This window comes from Scomber scombrus, chromosome 12 (genome assembly GCF_963691925.1).
Source record: "Scomber scombrus chromosome 12, fScoSco1.1, whole genome shotgun sequence".
Taxonomy (NCBI): Eukaryota; Metazoa; Chordata; class Actinopteri; order Scombriformes; family Scombridae; genus Scomber; species Scomber scombrus.
In genome coordinates this window covers 1236219-1259084 of record NC_084981.1, presented here as the reverse complement: position 1 = coordinate 1259084, position 22866 = coordinate 1236219, and the positions used below count along the sequence as shown (strand labels likewise).

The following is a 22866-nucleotide window of genomic DNA, read 5'->3' as shown; positions in this document are numbered from 1 at the left end:
AGACGGAAGGAAGGAAGGAAGGAAGGAAGGAAGGAAGGAAAGAAGGAAGGAAGGGAGGAAGGAAGGAAGGACGGAAGGAAGGGAGGAAAGGAGGAAAGAAGGAACAGTCAAAACAAACGGGGTCAATTTGACCCGGGAGGACGACAGGAGGGTTAAACATAATTTCTAAATGCATATCAAAAGAGACAGTGACACTAATGTACATGTTTTGACACTGCAGCTGCAACAGTGTCAGTCACGAGTCCCCATAGCCTTCTGAGAGAGTGATACACAGCAGCCTGAGAATGATTCCTGACAACAACACCAGAGCTGTACGTTGTAACAAAGGAGTACTGTCCCTTCAAATAAGGCCCAGAGGGATCTCATCAAGCCTTACTGGCACAAATAAGAGAGTGTAAGCATGTGGAAAGAAAACACAATTACTGTCTGAGGAATTCACATAATTTTCACCCCTCTTGAAATAACGTCCTGTGGTGTTGAAGAGGTCCCACAAGATGTTGGTTGGTAGGTTCATTTGATATAACAATACAATAGACAGATGATGCAGCTGTGACATACGTCATTATATTTAATTGACGTTGCTTTAAAATGAAGGCCCTGAAGAAATGATGTCATATTTTGATAAATGCCTGTAGCGCCAACTCCTCTCTCCTCGTGTCTCTCCCTTGTCTCCTCTGCTCTCATCTCAGGTGGGAGGGATTGTGACACGAGGAGAGGAGGCAAGGAAAGGTTAAAGGCTAAACAAGGATGTACAAACTTGAGAAATGAGCAGAGGTGTGTCTCATCCATCATCACTTATCCTGAAACACTAGATGTATGATGTGGAATGTTCTGCTATGTGACCTGAACTTGGAATGCAGATAATGTTGGAATGTAAATAATGTTGTTGATTTTCTATGTGCTTCTCTCTCTCTCTCTCTCTCAGCTATTATTTGTTTACAGCTAACTTTAGCACACACAAACACAGGATGGTGAATGTGGTGAACATTAGACCTGCTTTGCATCAGCATGTTAGCAGCCTCACACAGCTGCTAGTTTGAGTTAATGTGTCTCTCACAAGTCCACCAACTCTAAGGTCTAAAAGGGCCAATTGTCTATTGAAATGACATAAACTGATACAAACATGTAGAAATGGAGGTGGTAACAGGTGTAAAAATGCAGAAGTATGTGGATAAGTTAAGTTGAGTTTTAATAGGTTTGATTTGTACATTTGTAACAGTAACGTGTGCAACAAAATCGTACAGTTAGCCCCAAGTTGGCCAACTCAAAAGATAGTTTTCTTGGTATACATACATGAAATAATTCACAATCTACACTTTGAAGTACATGAAGATTACAGTACAATTTTCTAAACTGAGACGCAGTCTCAAATTAAGCCACTAGATTACATCTTCTTGTGATTTGCTGCCCAGTGTCTTTATAATACACGCCAGTGTTCACACAGATGTGAACTGCATTTGCAAGGTTTCTTTACCAAAAGTTCATGCCATGAGTGGTTCAGGTCATCCAAACAACAGAAAAGCTTCAAAACAAAAACAAACAAAGTTCAGCCACAATATGGGCTCACAGCGAACCTAACCTCACAAGGCAAGAGACGAGTTTGTACAGGAGAGGAACAGTGTTGCTGCACAGGGGGAGCTCATATTCTTCTTTTTGAACTGCAGGAAACTGGGGAAACTATGTCAGCTGACTCTGAGCACAAACATTGAACAACATTTCCAGCAGCCCTCTACTGTCACTGCAAACCAGTCACAAGTTTTGGTAGCTTCCTTACACTAATTGCAACGGGCTGATTTTAAACTTCTATTTCAAAGATGGTGCTGCAACATTTAAAAAAAAGAAAAGAAAAGAAAGAAAAAAAGTGACACTATTTAAAGGATCAAAAGTATATTTCTTCACTTCCCTCAAGAATTATCTCTAAATATGGACAAGTGAGTCAAAACTGATCTGCATGAGAGATACTATTAGAGAGGAAGTGAGCCATGGTTTTTGGTGACTGGACCCTTTAAATGTATACATTTTTTATATTTTACATATTTTCTACTTTGGCTTTTAAAAGGACCATACAAGTGTTTTTTCTCTGTTTTCACCCATTCACCACAAATAATGACTAACACTGAGTATCTGTTGGAGTAATCAGAGACTTGAGATGTGTTAACATGATGATTTGACTCAGTCTCTATAAACTCCAAAATATCAAGAAATGAAAGTGAAAGTTGCTTGGTGTCCTGGGAAATAGACCAAACTGTGTTAGAGATGAAGTGAAAGCTTTGAAGAAAAGCTAGGAAGTGGAAATGTTTTCATGTTTTCATGTTTTCATGTTCGTGACTCTGAACCCAAAGTCACTTTTAGCTTTCTCCAGAGCTTTCAGTAGGTCTTCTCATTGGATGGAATTGTCACATCACGCACTGATGAAGACTACGAGATGTGGTTGAAAGTGCTAGAAAAAGCTAACAAGTGATCTAAAGTTAATATGTTTGGTCAGATTCAAGAACAACTGTTGGAATAAAACAAAGCATGAATTCCTCACTGTTCTGTGTATTTCTCAGATATCGATAAAGTGAATTTGGAGGAGAGATGAGAACAGCTACATGCAAGTGTCTTCAGTAAAATGAATGGAACTCAATGGCTGTCAAAACAACACATAAAAAATGTAACGGTGTACTGTGTAAAATTGTATTGAGCTGTACATAATGGGCTGAAATATGTAAAAACCCTGGTATGATCCTTAAATGGAAGATGCCAACATTGTTTTGTCATTGGAGAGCAGTTAGAATTGACCTCCTCAGCACAACACATACAGTAACTTGTCATGTAAAAGTGATGCATCAGGTGCTTTCATGCACACCAGAGCTAGAAAAACGTCCTCTCTCGATGGAAACCTTTTAAAGTAATGATTATTTCCACACACAGCAGAGGTGTGGCTTACATTATCACTGCTGCATGTCTATGGATCAGAGGACAATGATATCTGTCAGTTGGTTACTGAGGCACAATGGAAAGTAAAATCCCTTCACAATGAATATCTACCTCTATGTTACATCCTCTGCCAGGCAGAGAAGGCAAGAGGCAACATGAAGAAGATGACACTGCCTGAACACTGCCGGTTTTCCTTCTGAACTGTGGTGGTTCATCAAGTGATCAGATCAAACTGAACTGATATTAGCCGCAGCTTCGGATAGAACAACCAAGCTACTAGTGGGAAATATAAATTGCTTATTACTTTTGAAATTATTTTTATTGCACAGTTAGGAAGAAGCAAGTGTGAATGAAATAGATGCTGATGGATTCTTCTGAGCCATGTGAAAATGGAGAGGAGATCACAGATTACCCCTAACATGCAACTTCAATAAGGTCCAGTTTCTTCAATTTGTAATACAAGGACCGCTGTGATGCCATATTTTTACTGCAACATCCTTTTAGTTGTGCATGTTTCTGAAATAAAATTGTTTAGTAGATTTTATTTCAGGAACGAGAACTGCATTAATCACATGTACCATGACTTCTGTTCACCAACGTGAGCCTTCTCTCAGCTGACATTTTGACTTGAAATGATGAAAAGCACAATTGTAAATAATGACAATAACAACTGCTCCATTCCATTAAATTATCCCAGTAAGTCACTTCAGTTGTTGAGCCTAGAACTAGCTCACCTCAATGGAATGCAGGCATCATTAATGTTATTACATCTATCAGTGCTTGTCCTGCTTTAACAAGTCAAAATGCTGTGAAAGTAGTCTACAGATCATCTGAATTTAAGTTTTGTAATTCCAATTTTTTTTGGGAACATATGTTCCTCTTAGAAAAAAAGAAAAAGCTATAGAGTCATTTTAATTGAACCTTCATTAAATACTCTTCTTAGCTACAAATGGCCAGCCACCTGCCTATACTCTGATTTAGTTAAGTGGCTAACACATGATGAGGATAGGCATGATTATGTTTTTTTTTAATTGTTGTTAACAAATCTCATGTGCAGAACCAAACCAACAATCAACTGATCTACTTACAAGTATACAAGTATATGTTATTGCTACAGAGCTCTATTGTTAAAAACATCAATGATGCAAGCAGCTTTCCTCCTATTTGAGTGACGTTTGCTAAAAACTACAGAGTGGCTGTTTAGGAAACTTCTGAGCTTTTTTTATCAAAATGCAATCACTGAAAGTATTGGTGGCTTGCCCTGGTTAAGACACATGTCATGTAACCACCATGTCTGATCGTGTTGCATGTCATTCCTTTTCTCTCTCTGCCTCTGTTTCCTGTCACCTCACAGCTGTTCTATCCATTTAACTAACATAACCAACATGTGGCTGCTTTGGGTCTGCACATGGGATTTGATGACAAGAAGAAAAAATATAGAAGACTTCAAATGTTGACCCTGTCAATGTTGATGTTCTGGGTTCAGTGTCATTTAACACTATTGTCAAATCCAGCACATACAGGAAGTGTTTGCAGTACATGATATGTGTGTGTGTGTGTGTGTGTGTGTGTGTGTGTGTGTGTGTGTGTGTGTGTGTGTGTGTGTGTGTGTGTGTGTGTGTGTGTGTGTGTGTGTGTGTGTGTGTGTGTGCGTGTGTATGGGGGGGCAGAGAACACTGGCAAAGCATACAGGGATACTACTGACTCATCTCACAGACAGTACAGGTCATGAGTGTTGCTGTGGGGATAAAGGTGTGATCAGTCAGACCTCGAAACCAAAAACTAAATGACACACTGAGTCTCTTATTTCTTGCTGCGCAGCCGTTTGGACTGTCGTGGAAGGTCTGAGCTCTTTCTGCTGCGCTTGAGCGATGAGCCTCCCTCACCCTCTGGCTCTCTGGAGAGAGAGGCTGCAGCCGTGCTGCCACTTGCCAACACGCTGACAGATGTGCTGGCAGCAGTGGAAGACACAGCAGTGGTGCTGGATGTGGAGGGGGCGGCTGTGCTGGACCTCGGTCCCCCCATAGCAGCGGAACTACTGTCCATCAGTTCGCGGAGCTTGTGTTCCAGCTCAGCGAGGCGAGCATTCTGCTCTCCAATCACCTGTGTCTGTTCCAGCAGCTTCTGCTCCTGGTCCTGCAGCTGCTTCTGCTGTTCCAGCTGCTTGACACGAATTTCCTGCATCTCCCTTCGCAGGACTGTCATTGATGCCCCGTTCACCTTCACCTGCTGCTGCACCTTGGTCATCTCAGAGCGTGACGGTGTGTTTTTGGCCAGCAGGGACATGGTGGTCAGGGAGGTAGATGGACCTGCCACTGAAGGAAGAGGAGAGTGAGTCAGACCACTTCAGAACCAAATTATTTGTTAACTGATTCAATTTGTAATGAACTGAAAATCAATGATAAATGTTTTCCAGAGCCAAAGGCAGTATAGATGTTTTGTTTAGTCCTCTCATTCAAAACCCAAAGACATTCAATTAATCATGACATAAAACAAGAGTGTTTTCTTCTGATTGACAAACACATTCATCAATCTGCATGCATCTGCATTCCTCATGTTTCACCACTCAGGTTTTTTTATTTAACCTGTTACATATCTGGGAGTACTCATGATTTGACTCAAATGAGACCATTCAGTTATCTGTCAAGCGCTGCCCAACAGTTGCAGTTGATACAGGAATGTAGAAGTCCCATTAAAATACTAGGGCTTGTGTGATCAAATGAATAACTAGAAGCCTTCTACTATAATCAATAAATCATAGATGCTGTTCTGTGATCCTGTTTCAGTGTTGGATATCAGACTGTTCTCTGCTGTGAGTGTGTGTATGTGTGTGTACTACTAGAGGATGGTAACAGGAATACCATGCTGTGTCAAGTATTCAAATAACTGAAGTTAAGAAGTTGCAGTATTTCACATTATCAGGTGACAGTGAGGTGATCTGAGGTCTTGCAGTCAGTGAAGAGGAGCACGTGTCCATTACCTGGTGCAGAGCCAATAAGGCGGCCGGACAGGTCAGCCCCTGGCAGCTTCTTCTTCAGGATGGGGACAATTTTCTCATCAAAGTACTCCATGGCCATGGAGGAAATATCCCTCAACTCCTGGAGAACTTCGTGAGCTCGCTGGGGTGCTCGAGTGGAGTTCACATAGCGCAGCACGCGGTAAATTTCATCTATCACCTGACAGCACAGGATGAGATCATAAATAAGACATGAAACCAGAAAATACACAATAGATATGACTTAAACACTGAGGGCCGTTTCCACCTCTGGTGATCTCTGTGGGCCCTCTGCTGGTCAAGTCTGACAACTGCAGCCAGTGAATCCAGCTTTTTCTAAGTCTGCCCCATTTTGTAGAACAGCAGGAGCAGCAGAATAGATTTGTGATCAAATCACCACATATTCATTTCATATTCATCTACCTTAAAGTCAAACATGCAGAATGTTAACATGTATGCAAAGAAGAGACAAGTTCAGTTCAGCCTGCACAGAATCAGTGCAGAAATGTATCAGGAGAGCTGATGTCACTTTTATCCATCTGTCATGTTACTTTGATACATAAACCACCAGGATGACACAATTTCAACCAGTATTTGACCCAAAAGTGAACATGGGTCTGTGTAATTACTCATTAAACTAGGGCTGAAAGCAAATGTCAACTTTCAAGTACAGGAGTCACAAGTGCAAGAAAACCTTATTCAAAAACCTCACTAACATTTATAATAACTCAAATGATAAAGTACGGCCCTCAATATGACTCAACAATGTTCTTAAAAATACAGAATTCCTCAGTTCTGTAAAATTGAAGAAACATGCAACATCTATGGTGAGAGGCGGACAGAACCATATTCATTTTGCTATTGAAGACATTTCAAGGAGGTATCCAGCTTTTTCACAACTAAACACTCAAATTGTTCTTAACAGATGATGAAACAGAAAAGGACATACTGACATATTGTTGATTCAGATAAGAGCTAAAACTAATGTGATGGTTAAATCTAATGCTCGTATCTGGTTTACAGGATGGGGACAGATTAATGTCCTTTACACAGGGTCAAAACTTTGGTTAGAATCTATCACATCACTGATCATTTAATGAGGCATTTACAATGCTCCTTTGTTGTTTTATAGACCAGTAGCAGCACAGCTAACCTTTCCAGGGATGAAGCAGCAGAGGTTGGAGTCAACATATTTCATGAAGGTCATGTTGAGCAGAGAAAGGCGCGTCTCCACGGCAGCCAGAATGTCAGCATGACGAGCCAGTGAATGGTTTCTCCTTTCCGACTCTCGCCTGGAAATAAATCACGATTAACACCACAGACAGGTTCCGACAGCTGTTAGAACTGTGCATTAGAACTTCATTGATAGCTTTAGTTCTGAGAAAGTTAGCTATCTGCAGAATCTTGGACATTAATACAGAGCAATGGAAATACATGCTTTAAAATAAAAATAAAATAAAAAATTGACCACCTCTGATGAGCATTGAGGACTCTACCTGTACAAATCCACACAGCCTGCTTAATATGTGGAATTTAAACTAAGCAGGCAGCCAGTTGTGGTTGTTAGCTCCTGCTGTAAGAGGAGGTGCTCAGGAGAGACATCTCCAGTCTGTTCCAGCACCCACATCAGTGGTGTTTAGCATTTACACAGCACCAGGTACTTCACAAGTGTGTACCAACTCTGAAATATACCAACACACAGTCCAATTAACCCACCTTTGATGCGTACCTTTCTTGACACCATTTCAAAGTGGTATTCAGAGCCGAGTGTATCCCACAGTTTACCATAGTGTATCACACCACACCAGTCCAGCTGTGGTTGTAGTGTGCTGATAGGCTGGTTTTAGAACCGACAATAATCCACAGACAATAATCCACAGACAAGAAGAAGGTGAAATGTATCAAAGTTGGATTCAGCATAAATATGATTACTTAGGGCAGAAGCTCCAAAGTGGATATCATGTCATGATAACAATCTGATGGGACTGATAGAACTTATATCACATATCTGACACTGTCAACATAAATATTATCCGAAATTCTGAGAAATATTGTTCTTTGTCCAATAAATAAATATATATATAAAATATATTCTATTGTGTTATGTCTCTTTAATGTAAGCACAACTGAACCTACATACTTTGAGATAACTATTTAAGTGCTTTGTCCTCTCAGCTCCTGAGCGGCCACAGACCAGCCCTGTAAACTTGGTGGTTGCTCTTTGGCAATGAATTGGTGTGAGATGATGGAAGTGGAGCTCAGCAGTGAAACACAGAGTGAGTGTGTTTCCTGCTCTGAGCTCTGCTCCACTGTTAATACAGTGAAGTTTAAACTCCTGTTTAAACAGACACATACCAGCTTCTCTACTGTCTCCTCCTCTACTGTCCAGTGTGATCGACTCTTCATCTAACAGCACTGTCAGCAGCCGGCAGGAGAGACACTCTGTGGTGTGTTTGGATTTTAGAAGTGAACTAATACCAGGACACAAGCTTTTTATTACTCTGTTTTCACGTAACAAACAGTGAACAGCATTAAAACATGAGTCTATCAGGTAAAACATGACTCATGTTTGCTGATAGTTCAGTGTGGTGTGCTGGATCGTACTGTAACTGCATTAACCGAGCAGAGACGTCTCCTGAATTTGCACCCAAAATGCTGTCAAAACTTTCATTTACAACTTCCACCACAGCCTCTATAATTCTGGACCAGGAAAGTGGCAGAAAAAATGCACATAGAAGCATGAGGCAAACAGATGTGAAACAGATGAAAGAGGAAGGGAGTTAACAGATAATTACAAGTCAAATAAGTTCTCTTTCAAATCAAACATCCCAAGATAGGAGTTGAAAATATTGCTCTTACAATTACATTAACCTTTTTTTTGGAATTGGTGTGAATGACTTGACGCCCTTAAAGAGTGTCTCAGTGAATGCTGATAAACCTCCACATTGAGGTCTTAAAAAAGGTACCCGGGCACTGTGGCAGTAACCAGAAATATGTCACACCAGTAATCAGGAATCACTTGACTACTTGCAAAAAACTGTAGTTTGAGAACTGGGATGAACCAATCCTGTGCAGCCTTAACATAATGTGACCATGCCTAGCAGACACCACATGCAGTTCAGTTCATTCTTTAAGTCTATTTTCTTAGTCTATTGTATTAGGCTATAAGCACATTCAGTCTATATTCAGAGCACACAGCAGCGTGGTGGCAGGATCCACTGGAGCTGCTGCAGTCTTGAGGAACACACTTGTGGTTAATGACCCCAGTGCTGCTGATGGGAACATTTAGGAGTTGTCTTTCCTATGTTGCTCAACTATCTTGTTGTGAACGTCTTACGACAGTTCTCTACCCGTCATGAGACTGTTCTTGTGTGGCAGCTTAGTAACAAATGATACATTCACACATGGCAAGAATGGAAGTACTTACCAGCGTCAGGCACTAACCACCTGACTCTAATAACAACAGGTAAGAGGACTAACTAGTTCAATCACCTGCTTCAATACTTTTTTCCTGTATCATTCCAATTTAATGCAAATAACTTTCTTAATGAAGGAAATGTTGATTATTTAGTTAACACCAATGTCTACTCTTAATTTCATATGAATTGCTGCACTGGAAATATGTTTCATGGAAAAAAGGTTGATGTATTGAATACATATTTCCCCCACTGTAAAGTGGCACTGTGATCTTTTTGTAATGTAATGATCATTTTAAAGATCCAATATCCTGCTTTAAGTAATTGTTCGTGTCGGATGTGATTTTTCCACAAAATTCTATAGAATTCAATTATCTTTTAAAAGTAATAGTTTTCAAATATGTGCAAATATATCACTCTGCACAGTGTAGTAACAAGAAGTAGAAAAAACATTTTTGAGTGGAAGGTGGCTTTTATAAGATTTAAATCTATTAGTATATGTCTCATTTTAATAAGAAAAACATATCTATATATCACTTTTTATTTAAAAAAAAACCTGACTGCAAAACCATCAGGGACCACCAGGGGTCCACAGACCTTTCAGAAACATATGTGTGATGTCATTTTGTGTGTGTTATTTCACAGTGTGTGGTTCAGGTAGTGAAAATATTTCCTCCTGCAAAGGGGGAGCTGATGATGTGATACTGACCTGGGCAGCTGGGCTTTGACCTGCCTCTGACACAGGCTGTGGTAACGCTCCACCTTCAGGAAGCCCTGATTCAGGACACGCTGGCAGATCATGTCCATGCGCTTACACACCTACAAATGTCAGACAAGAGAAAACACATTCTCTGTTTTATGAGGACATACATGAGAGAAACACATGAGCATGATAGAGGACAGTGCTTCTAGTGTCTAGTAAAGCCCATATTATCAGCTGATATTAGCCTTCCTCAGATATATCGGTATTGGCATATATGTTGTCCAATATGTGCTGATTTTTTTAAAGTTACATAGGCAGTGTTTTATGTTCATTTGAACATTTTTCTGGATTCAAGTTTAATGTAGACATACTTTTTTTCTTCTTCTATGTTCTGTGTTTTTTAACTATTGTAATTTATAGTTATTAAATTCACAGTGAAGTTTACTGTTTCAGTGCTTTGATGTCATTTTATACAATGAAGTTCATTGTTAAACTAAAGTATCATGATCCCATGACATATCTTTGTCACAAGTGTTTGATAACCACATTTGATTTCATTGCAAAAAATGTACATTTTGTATATATTCTGTATGAGATTATCAGCCAATGTAGCAATCTTGGATTTTTTAATACTGCTTAATATCAACATGGGCCCCAAAAATCCAGTATCAGTCAGGCCATAAACTCTAGAGTCATTTTCACACCCGACATCTTGCCATTTCTGATTCAGTTTGGAGACTGATGTTTTAACTAATCTCTCTATGCTCTTAAACACACGTCCACAATTCAAGATTCTCATGACCTGCCACAGCAAATTGTTTCCCTCCAGTGAACAGAGAACAGGAAGTTCACTCCACTTCACTAAGTGCACATGCATTCCTTAAACCCACTCACTTGCCATGTTTGGATCAAGTAACAGAGACAATTTGAAAGGTACTGGATAAAAGTCGAATTTAATGTATACCAGAGCAAATCTTCTCTAAAGGCTATTTGAGGATTATCATTAAAAACACTGGACTTTTCCTTTTTTATACCAGCCTCATTTGTCAAAGGTTTTCTTTTATTCATTAGTGAATTAATTCTGTGACATAGGCTGTGTCCAAAATCACTCACTTATTCACTCATTCACCTCTCCCTGTAGAATAAAAACACTAAATAGTTCACTCAGTAGTGAGCAACATCAAAATTTCAGACAATAACTCATCATCATCATTTTGTCTCATCACCATCAGCTGTAGAGTCATGTGACTGTAATTTCCACATCTTTAAAATGTGGAGCATTGCATTGTGGGATTGTTATTGCAGAAGGTAGTGTACATTTGAGGGGCTCCATGTAGCAGATATATTTACACACGCAGCTTTAGGACACTCAAATAAAACGGTGGAAGGTTAATGTAGAACACTATGTAGTAAATATGGAGGGAGTTTTATCTTAATGGCACAATATCACAGCTTTTGTCTAATCTGAGCATCATACAACAGTATCTATCTATACACACAGCACAGCACTGTATGAAGAAAGCAGAACCTGCTTCATGTATTTGGTTGAATAGTTTCTGATTGAATGCTACAGTGTGATATGTGTGGAGAGGAGTGTCAGGACAGCGTAGACAGCCTCTACTCATCTCCAGCATCAACAAACAACAAAACTCTGGAGTTCAACTTAAACTGCAAACCAGCAGGTGAAAAATGAGAAGCCAGCTGTGAGTTATGTAGAGGGGTGCTCTGGTAGTTGGGAGGGGGGGGGGGTCTATAACATCTGCCTTTGATCCGTCCATGCAGAACACGGTACAGGCTGAAGCTGAGAATTTCGCAAAGCAAAAATATTTCCATAAGGATCACAACTTGCACAACACAGTCTGTGACTTTAGAACTCCTCATCAAAACATCCCACCTACGCATGTAGCAGCGGTGAGAGCTGCAGAGTGACTCCAGCTAACCTCATTAATCACTAGATCCAGAAGAGTGAGCTCTGCACTGCAGCTTAAGACACCTCACCGTTTCTCTCATCAACATTCATCTCTTGGAGTGTTAGTATACAGTTGGTGGAGTGTTGGTGGAGTGTTAGTGGAGTGTTTAGTGGAGTGTCGTGTATTCCAGGCTCTGCTCAGCTGAGCTAATTAGATAACAGCACAATGAGCAGTGCGGGCCACGGCTGCAATGAGACGGCTGCACAGACACGAAACACCGGCTTCAAATCACTCTGCACACATATTTCTAGCAAGAGTTTAGAAAAGCAGCATCCACAGATAAGCAGTGCACGTGACTGCTATAAAACGTTAGCTTTGTCTCCTCTCTGCTGGCTTGTTTTTGTTCTTACCGAGCGCAGCAAGCTGATTTCGTCGTAAGACATAAAATTGAGAATCGTCTCAATGGCTACAATGGGTAGTCCTAACAGCGGGTTGTTCTGGTGCGGCTGGTCCGGTGGAGGAGAGGACTGTCTCGGTGACACCGCGTCTGCGTCCAAGGACCCAACACATCCATCAACTCTCTCCACGACGGCCGCCATCTTGGTTTGCTAAGGAGGAGGCGGAAGTGACGTTGAAATGGGGGAAGCTACAGCTCCAGTGGTTTTTCCCCTCTGATGTAAAACTAATGTTTACAGAACAACACACACACACACACACACACACACACACACACACCAAAGAAGTGTAACACATCTGATAGCAGATGTGATGGAAAATTAGGAAAGAGTTAAGCATGAAAAACAATTAATGAGGAAAAAAAACACAAGAAGGATAAATGAGTAATTTTTGCTCTTTCTATGTTTATAAATGTGATATTCCCCCAAAACGTGTAAAAGTCTAGAATAATAGAGTGAATTAAAATAAGACCATCTGCTTTTCACTTGCATTTATGAACAGGACATTTACTAAACAATGTGTGGTTGTCAAACACTAACAATAAATATTAGGAGGAAAATGATTTAAACAATGTGATGCACACACTGAAAACACAACACAAGGGTTTCATTGTTTTTACTACAACATGAATCAGAATCAGATGCTTTGGTGTGAAACACAAACAAATCTAACTTAAAGACCCTCAAAAATCACTAATAAATGTTTTGGATCTTGTTCCCTCAGGTGAATATTGTTTTTCTACTGTGCACAGTAGAAGTTTTCACATTCATCTCTTCATGGGGGGAAAGTTTCTTTGGTGCTCATTTTAAATGTAAGTGTAAAGAGGAACTATTCTGCTTTTCCATTTTCTAAAAACATTCTAAAAATGTTTTTTTGATAAACTTCTTAAAATGTTTAGATATAACATAGCTAGGACATCACATCCAAACATTAAATAATAATAAAACATTTTCAGCTTTTTTTTTTGTTCCTAGTATGTTCTATAGGATAACTTTCTCTAAAAACATCCTAAATATATTTTAACATTCATTAACATGAACAATAATAACATTATGATACAACATTCCTGTAACTTCACTCATAATTCCTGAGTAACTGATGAGAAAAAGAGGGAAAAAATACACTGATCTGATGATGGTGTGTTTGTGAGAGGTGACAACAGTGAGGGTCTTCTGCATTTTCATTATTCTGAAGCATTGATGAACTTTCAATGTCCTCAGTCACAGATGGTCTGTATGCATTATGACAAAAATATGAATTCAAATCAGAATCATTTCTGATCTATCGGAAGTCTTTTTTTTTTTTTAAAGCTGTGACCAACAGTTAGTACAAGTCACCGTCGGTTGGTTCTTCTGACTGTCAATCAGCCTCAAATCTGAAAGGTACAATGACGATTAGTGCCACCACACATGAATAGTGGACACTGTTGCTGTTCATGGATGATGCAACCTCACACAAACCTACAACAGCATTGTGTTGATAGCTTCTGGCAGTAAATCATTCCTCACAAATTCTTCATCATAATACTATTCAAATGATTTTTTTTTTTTAACAAACTGTAAAATGAATGAACAGTTAACTAGTAACTCTGTTCTAGTAAATTATTCTGACAAAGGAGTAGTTTCTTTGGTTTTACAACTGGGAAACATTTTTTATTTGAAAACATGCATTATCATCTCCAGAGTCACCAACATGCTATTTATTTATTTATACATTGTAACTTCACAGCTGTGAGCTACAGTAACACAGCAAACTAAAAACTACACTGCACAACTGAAAACATTTGTATTTGTTGTGTATCAATTTGTTCAAATGTTGTTTCATTGGAACTAGAATTCAGACTAAGCTAAGCCTACTGATGATAAATCATCCCACTGTGCATCTTAACACACACATGCCACCTCTCACACAAACATGCTCACAGCTTATCATGAATTCCTCAGCTGTGGTGTCTCAGGACTACACTGGAACTGGAAGATAAGTGATTTGACAATCAGTTGGGCTGGACAAGATGTTTATGACAAGATGATTCTGTGAGACAAACTGTCCCGTATCTGCCAATAGTTTTTGTATTATGGAACACACTAGTGGACACATTTCTTAAACAAAAGGTATTCAGAGGAAATATACAGCAGGAATAGAACTGGAAGCAAAAAATTCTGAACTGAAAAATGATTTTAACAATCTGGTACCAGGCCATTAAACCTGTTGCTGTTAAATAAAGAGCTCAAAGACAACACATTACACACTTACAAAACTGAAAAAAGCCATTTAAGAAATAAACAAAGATACTATGACTCGGGAGAGAAGGCACACTAAATCTTGTCCTGGCATTTGAGAAACGGGGAAAGTGCAAAAAGACAATTAAAGCAATTGAAATTGACACACAGGTTCAGTCTCATATAACCTAATAGAAATGAACTAGGATTCAAACAGTTTTATACTAATTTATATACATCAGAATCACCACATGATCTGACCAAGGTTGATGAATTATTGCCCACTATTAAACTGCCCAAACTTGACCAAGAAGACCTGAAGAATCTTGATCTTCCCTTCACCCAGAGAGACATTGAAAAGTACTTGGGCTCATTACAATCTAATAATTGAATTCTACTGAGAATTTAAATATTTCCTCATCCCCCTTATTATGGATGTAATTATCTAAGCAGCTAAAGATGAAACTCTCCCTGAATCATTCTCTACTGACACAATCACTGTAATACACTACAGGAATGCTCTTCATTCTGGCTTATTACATTATTAAGTACAGATTATTAACTGATCTTAATATCATCTACCTCACAAAATCTAAGATTGGGCCTAGTGTAGCTGTAGCTATAGATGATGACAGGCTTTCAATAGGCTGGAGTGGCCGTGTTTATTCAAAGTTTGGGTTTGGCCAGTTGTTTACTAATTGGGTAAAACCCTTTATCATGAACCTCCAGCCATAGTTAGCACACACAGACAGATCTCAATAGCATTTTCTTTAAATAGATGGAGTTACCAGGGCTGCCCCTTGTCTCCAGGACTAAGCCTCTAGTCAAAGCTATTAGACAGGGTCCTGATATAAAGGGTTTCAAAGTAATTAATCACCGAGCAGATGATGTAATTTTGTATTTGACAGACTCTGGTAACTCCTACTGCTATGTGATCTTATTTTTATGGCTGTATTAGGGCTATATGAGGTCCAAATAAACATATATGGGTTATCTTGGAGCAAATCAGATGGACATTCACAGCTCAATTTTCAATGACTATTTTTGGAGCATATAAAGGCCATGACAGGCTGACCAGATTTAGCCCAAAATAGTCACTGGGTGGGATAGATATTGTGCGTGTGTGTGTGTGTGTGTGTATAAAGTTCAACCAAACAACATTGCATCATTTGGGTTAACTCAACGGTATAGTCTTGAGAAAAAGATGTGTATTCTATAAATGTGGGCCAGCTTGTTGGCTTACAGTCACCAGCTGGCACCTCATTCCCAACATACACCAACTACATGGAATGTGCAGAAACAGCTGCTGGATGCTCTGCTTAGTGGGGCTGTTGCATTGCTTCCTGCACACATCTCCAATGCATTTAGTCACATGTTGCACACCATACTGTATCCTTCAGTATCTTATTACTAAGGAAGCAAACAAGATGACATTGTTCTGTCAGATTACTGAGAATGGACTTCTGTAAAGTAGGAGGCATCTTGCACCCAGCAGCTGAGCTTTTGAAATGAATAATATTTGCATTCATAGATATTTGTGGAAAAACCATACCAGTCAAATTATTATTCAAAACAGAGCACTTTTTATGTTTCATAAAAATGTGGGCATCTTTAATTTTTTATTATTTACAAACAGAACAGAAATGTGGTCACATGTATACCATCATTGTAGCCAACTTGTATAAGGAACATTTTGAACAGATTTCCTTGACAGTGTCTTCTACTCTACTCCAGCTGATATCTGGTAGCAGTTATGAGTTGCTCTTGAAGAAATGAGGAGAAGAACACTATTAAGAACCCTAATTTGTAAGAAAAATATAATATTCCAGGGGCTTTGTAGGACATTTTACAATTTGGAGCTCAAAAAAAGACTGAAAAAAGTCTACATCACACCATAGTCTTACAGTTTTCTGTCATACCTTCTGATGAAAGCCAGAAAATCTCTGTTTTGGACTGGTGCCTTTAAGTCTTCTCCTAGATGCTGGCAACAAATCATAAGGTCACAACAGATCATACTGAAATAAACTGGCTGAGTAATCAAGTTCAGATGACAATATGACATCATAACATGAGACATGAGAAGAGTACAGTATATCAACCTGTTGATTTGATGTTTCTAATATTTTCATTTGTTCAGCACTCTTATTTCAGGAGAACTGAGCTCAGTGAAATCACTTGGGCATGCTTCCTCACAGTGCTAGAAAACAATACTGCATACTTCCATCATGTCTACAAACCTAACTAAATCAGTCTTTTTTGGAAATTCAGAATAGATTTTATAAATACAGAAAGTTTCCACAGAGCCATTCCACTGAAAGCACTGTAGCAACAACCCAAGCCTTTTAACAGCCAGTCCTGTATGGAAGGTCTGAGCGTGCTCTGACAGTCTTTCATTCCATGTCAGTAGAGTCCAGTTCATTGATGAATCTCTGACACTTGGCCATGAGGACTTTGATGGCTTCTGTGACCAGGACGTCTGGCTGCAGGATGCCTGACGACTCCACGGTAACTGTATGAAAAGAAGACATCTATGAAAAGGAATATAGTAGAACTACAATAAAACAAACAGCTGTGTGTATGTGCTTTTACCAGGTATGGAGTATCTAATGAGAAGATGCTATCAGGTTGCATCATGGTAAATGTAGGATTGACTGTTTTAGGAGCTTGATCATCCATTTATTGGCCTCTTGTCAGTCCCAGTACTTCAGAGGTGTAATACTAAATCACTGGAGCACCTTTAATGACTTCCTATTTCCTCATGACAGAGATTTTTAAAGGAAGATCCAAAGCATGTCATGCTCATATCTATAATAATGTCTTCTTATCTTGCTGACTGAACAGGGGGTAGAAATAAAAACAAGACACTCTGGTTTTAGGAGCAGTGAGTCCTTACTCTACTGTGCTAATAGTGACGTTGCCAGATTTGCATATTGTTGCACTATGTAGCTCTGAATAAAACCCAGGGGCTTTTGTACTGGTGAACACGTTGCACGTTAATAAGATACAATTATTTTTCCATATGTGACAAAGACAGGCTAATGTTCCTGGACCAACATATGTGGTGATGTCAAAATCCTCATAGATTCATTCATCTTGATGCCAGCTTTAGCTTACTGAGTTGTTTATTAAGTCAGAATATATATTTATGTTATGTTAGAAATACTTCTAACCAAAGCAGTTTGCACAGTTATAGAAATAAAGAATAGGAACGTACAAATGAAATGGTCTCGCACTCTTCCGATCTTCGCCACATTCTTGAGGTCATCATGTCGGAGGATTTCCCTGCTACATGTATCGAGGCGACTGTTCACCACTTTGGCAACCTTCTTCCCTGATGTGGAAACATAACACAGATGATCACATTGAGAGAATTTAAAGACTCACTGTACACTGATGAAGAATTCAACTCTGCCATTCTAACATCTCTATTCTTACTCAGCAACTATTTTGATCATTGCTGCTAATGTGTTACACAGTACTGTGCAAAAATGTTAGGCCAACAGAAAACACAGGAACTATGTACAAAAAAAAGTAACATTAATTATTAAATATTATTATTAATTAAGGTTCCATTCCATTTAGGTTTAAGAGAGCCAGGTTCCTGCTATTACACAAGTGTAAGGGGAGGTCTGAATACTTACACACTTTAGCCTTCTGTTTTTTAATACTGTATACACATTTCCTGTATTTCCTGGTTGTATTTTTATAAAAAGACTGAGAAATAATGATATATGATCATTATAGCATTGCTAAAACAACTAATCTAATGGTGGCCTAACACTTGTCAGAGAGGACTGTGTGTCTTCAGGCTCCATTATCTGTTGATAGCAGGAAAATCTGTCAAATTCTGTTCAAAATCTGACATTTCCTCATCATATTTTTCAGCTGACGCACCTCAAAGTCCCTCATCACTTTGCTTATAGTCCGCAGATATACAGTACTGTGCAAAAGTCTGAGGCCACCATTAGATGAGTTGTTTTAGCAATGCTATAATGATCATATATCATTATTTCTCTGTCTCTTTAATAGAATACAACCAGGAAATACAGGAAATGTGTATACAGTATTAAAAAACAGAAGGCTTAAGTGTGTAAGTATTCAGACCTCCCCTTACCCTTGTGTAATAGCAGGAACCTGGCTCTCTTAAACCTAAATGGAATGGAACCTTAATTAATCAGTACTGTATATCCGTATAAACTGAATGTCTATGTTTTCTTGTCCAAACAAGACATATGAAAACCTCACATTAGCCTTTAGGAAATGTGACAGGCATTTAAATATATTTATTTATTTATTATTACAAACTAAGCAGTTACTGGATTTACCAAGAAAATAATGTGGAGATTAAATCATGAAAATAGTCATTAGCTGCAGCCCAGCAGAACACTGTCCTCAGTGCATTGATTTACTTGTATCATTGTGCTTTCTGCACTGTGCACTTTCTGATTTCAGATCAGTCAGGTTAGTTCATTCTTACCATTAACATCTTCCAGGTCTATAACTCCTCGTGAGAAGCAGCTTTTTAGGCGCTCTGCCTTCTCTCCCTCCACCGGCTCCATCAGGGTGATCTCTGGGAGGAGACGGTAACTGGCCGTGGCCACTGGAGAAAACTTAGCATGATCCTTACCTGTACAGAGAACAGGCTTCAGTATCAGGTAGCAGAGAAGACTGACTGCACAGTATTAGTGTGTCCAGACTGACAACATGATCAAAGTACATATTGTATGTACTCTGTGTTGGAGCATGCAGCCTATCTGACCTATTGAAACATTAATATCTACTATGTCAGTGGAGTACTGCACCAGCATAACATGTTTTTGTTGAAAGCTCTGGAATGAACCACGTGTGGAGATTCTTGATGTCAGGTTCTTCCATGCTCAAGTCACTTTTTAGATGTGAACACACAGAGGCCAGGATAATAAACTATGTGCTAATTAAAAACATACAATAAAATGTCCCTCTTCCTTCCCCAGATGTGTAACCTCTGCACTGAGATGGTTATGACTCTGATCCAGACACACAATGCTCTCACCAAGTCCTTTGACACAGTGCATGATTATGTCCAGCTCCTGTCCTGGTCGTAACTGAGCTATCAGGATGTCATCATGTACTGGTCCGATGACTGAGTCTGCAAACACGTCCGCCTGGTTCCCGATGGGGACCCACTTTATGTCCCTGGAATAAACTGAGATGAGACAGCAAGGGACGGGAGAGATGAAAGACACATTCATGTTTGATCTTATTCTGGAATATTATTTTCTTACTTATACCGATGTTTTGGAAATCTACCTTCCTCTAACTCATCATGTTTAGAAGCTCTTCACTGGACTACCTACCCATGTGGTTCAGATACAGTTCCCGTGGATCAGAGGAGTCTTTGCTGGCTCTGGGGTTCCTGCTGCATTTAATCTTCAGCTGCAGTTGAATGGTGTCTATTTCTGATCCCTCCTCCTCTGCAGACTCTTCACCTGGAATACAAGAAGAACAGAACATGTTCAACTTGTGGGACCTCGTGGTGCATTCAAGCTGTATAAACAAGTGACTTGAAAAGAAAACATTCAGTAATATTAAGAAATTCAGTGGCGACACAATCAGTGTATTCATGGATGTGCAGGTTAGAATCCTTAACCAATAACACTTTGTCCAGATGAATTATACAAGTCAGAAAGTCTATAAATTCAGATCAAAACTGACCTGCTGGATCAGGAGGTTAATAAATTAAAAACAATTAAAAAAAAAAAAATGTTGTTACAAACTGACCAGCTTGCAAAAGAAACTATTTTTCCAGACCACAGAGAGACCTCCACCAGAGCCAGACACACATGAAGTCCCAGTATATGAACAGTTTGTTTAAATAGAAAAACTCCAGATTTCAGACAGAAATATGAGAGCCTAATTTTCCCTTTTAAACAAGTATTTAAGTATGTGAACCGTGTTCATGACATTTTGGTTGAGGAAGCTGTGATGTCATCTGTACAGGAGGCTTGTGCAAAAGGACGGCTCACTTGTGCTCCACGGTGATCCTGACCATGATATGGGCATGAGTGCAGGGAAGTGATTCTGACTCAATGTTCATGTTTATGAGAGTGGAAACAAAAACTGAGCACTGAGCTCTACTCATGGGTACTAGTGGTCCAGCATGCTGTTGTTTACCTGTGTTCCTGTACTCAAACAGGCGGGGATCAGCTTTGATGGGGATGAGTCCTAATCTGTGGGACAGGACTTCATCCTGGACGATGGATGTATTGTTATATATAAAGACCTTCTCTATAGCCATGGTAGGTACCTAGAACCACAAACAATGCAAAGTATTTTTAAGAAATGACAAACTGTACAAATGCATAAAATCTACAGTTTTAGGCTTTATATACATTAGGCTTTATAGAGTTAAATCACTTATAAAACAGTTCAGAAAAGTAATATGTACATGTCAGAATCAAAAGCTTTCACATCATGATGTCATTCATATGGATATGAAACACACACCTCTGCTAGTAAGATCCTTCTGAAGGCATTGGCGATGGCTGCATCAATCCCCACCATGTCAAACTCCATACTGCTCTCATCCACATGCACTACGTCAATTCTGAAGTTCTGCAAACAGAGCAGATCTCAGTTTAAACAGGATTATAATGATGAAGTCGGTTCATAGATCAGTTCAGTGCTCAAGGTTAAAAATGCTCACGATCATTTCAACAAACTCAATCTAATCCATTTCTCATTTCTATTTTAATGTTTGGTATAAAAGGAACATGCTCTCTAGTCCATCAGTGAGGTTGGATCATAATGAAGGCAGAGGTTGAAACATCAGGCTAGAGTCAGCATAATGTCTTTTTGCTTAAAAAAAGAAACACCAATGATCATTTGTCAGTGAAGATTAACTTAAAGATAAAAATGTCCTCATGAATATAAAGAATACATGTTTGAACTTGGCTAGACTATCATTCTCCAAACAGCTTAATGAGTCACAAACAGACACAACAGAAACACTTTGACTAAATGTATGTGTATAGATCTGAAAGGATAGAAATGCACCTTTTGAAATTTCTGCATATTCCACGTGTCATCATAGCCAGGGTAGTTTCCAGGAAAATCTGTTGTATGAACCTGAAGATATCAATCAATAAACATCAATAATTAATACAGCAGGTAGTTTACAACAATCTGATTACCATGGTAACCATGTACACATTTCTACACACAGACTGTATTCCATTGACTATTCCATTTTCATAAGTAACGTTATTATTGTAGTTTATTGTATCACTAGTATTTCTTAAGCCATATAAACATGTGTCCATGTGACACACACGAGGTGACTGTACATGATACAGGCCAGTCCAGCAGCTCACACCAACTCCGGATGTGACATTTAGTGTATGCAGTTGTTATAAAACCAGTGTTAAAATCACACTTACATTCTTTACACCAAATTCTCCTAAAATTACTCGATTCCGAATTTCATCCACGTTCGTCGTTGTCGCGGCCATTTTGACGTATGCGACGCTCCGCCCACACTTCCGCTCTAGTCAAATACTGTGCTTCATAAGAAAACATTCCAAAAAATAAAATAACAAATAAATACAAAAATCACACTGTATTATTTACTGTAAATAATACATCATCACAATGTATTTAGTGTTATAACTTCCCCATCACAGTGTGTTTACTGTTAATAATGCCCCATCACAGTGTGTTTACTGTTAATAATGCCCCATCACAGTGTGTTTACTGTTAATAATGCCCCATCACAGTGTGTTTACTGTTAATAATGCCCCATCACAGTGTGTTTACTGTTAATAATGCACCATCACAGTGTGTTTACTGTTAATAATGCCCCATCACAGTGTGTTTACTGTTAATAATGCCCCATCACAGTGTGTTTATTGTTAATAATGCACCATCACAGTGTGTTTATTGTTAATAATGCCCCATCACAGTGTGTTTATTGTTAATAATGCACCATCACAGTGTGTTTATTGTTAATAATGCCCCATCACAGTGTGTTTACTGTTAATAATGCCCCATCACAGTGTGTTTACTGTTAATAATGCTCCATCACAGTGTGTTTACTGTTAATAATGCCCCATCACAGTGTGTTTATTGTTAATAATGCCCCATCACAGTGTGTTTACTGTTAATAATGCTCCATCACAGTGTGTTTACTGTTAATAATGCCCCATCACAGTATGTTTACTGTTAATAATGCCCCATCACAGTGTGTTTATTGTTAATAATGCACCATCAC

General features: G+C 39.0%; 2 protein-coding genes across 2 annotated transcripts; both read right to left on the bottom strand.

Annotated features, from left to right (window-relative positions):
* Nucleotides 1–1177: 1177 nt before the first annotated feature.
* fbxo28 (F-box protein 28) lies at nucleotides 1178–12542 on the bottom strand. Its single transcript, XM_062430831.1, has 5 exons — nucleotides 12354–12542; nucleotides 10040–10149; nucleotides 7068–7206; nucleotides 5900–6095; nucleotides 1178–5234 (listed from the first exon to the last, which is right to left on the bottom strand). Exons 1-5 carry the CDS (start codon nucleotides 12540–12542, stop codon nucleotides 4723–4725), a joined length of 1146 nt encoding a protein of 381 aa, XP_062286815.1. The 3' UTR covers nucleotides 1178–4722.
* A 3712-nt stretch (nucleotides 12543–16254) lies between these two features.
* Nucleotides 16255–22124, bottom strand: polr1c (RNA polymerase I and III subunit C). Its single transcript, XM_062430529.1, has 9 exons — nucleotides 22037–22124; nucleotides 21654–21725; nucleotides 21105–21212; nucleotides 20772–20904; nucleotides 19955–20086; nucleotides 19651–19803; nucleotides 19096–19245; nucleotides 17833–17949; nucleotides 16255–17127 (listed from the first exon to the last, which is right to left on the bottom strand). Exons 1-9 carry the CDS (start codon nucleotides 22106–22108, stop codon nucleotides 17009–17011), a joined length of 1056 nt encoding a protein of 351 aa, XP_062286513.1. The 5' UTR covers nucleotides 22109–22124; the 3' UTR covers nucleotides 16255–17008.
* Between the last annotated feature and the right edge of the window lie 742 nt (nucleotides 22125–22866).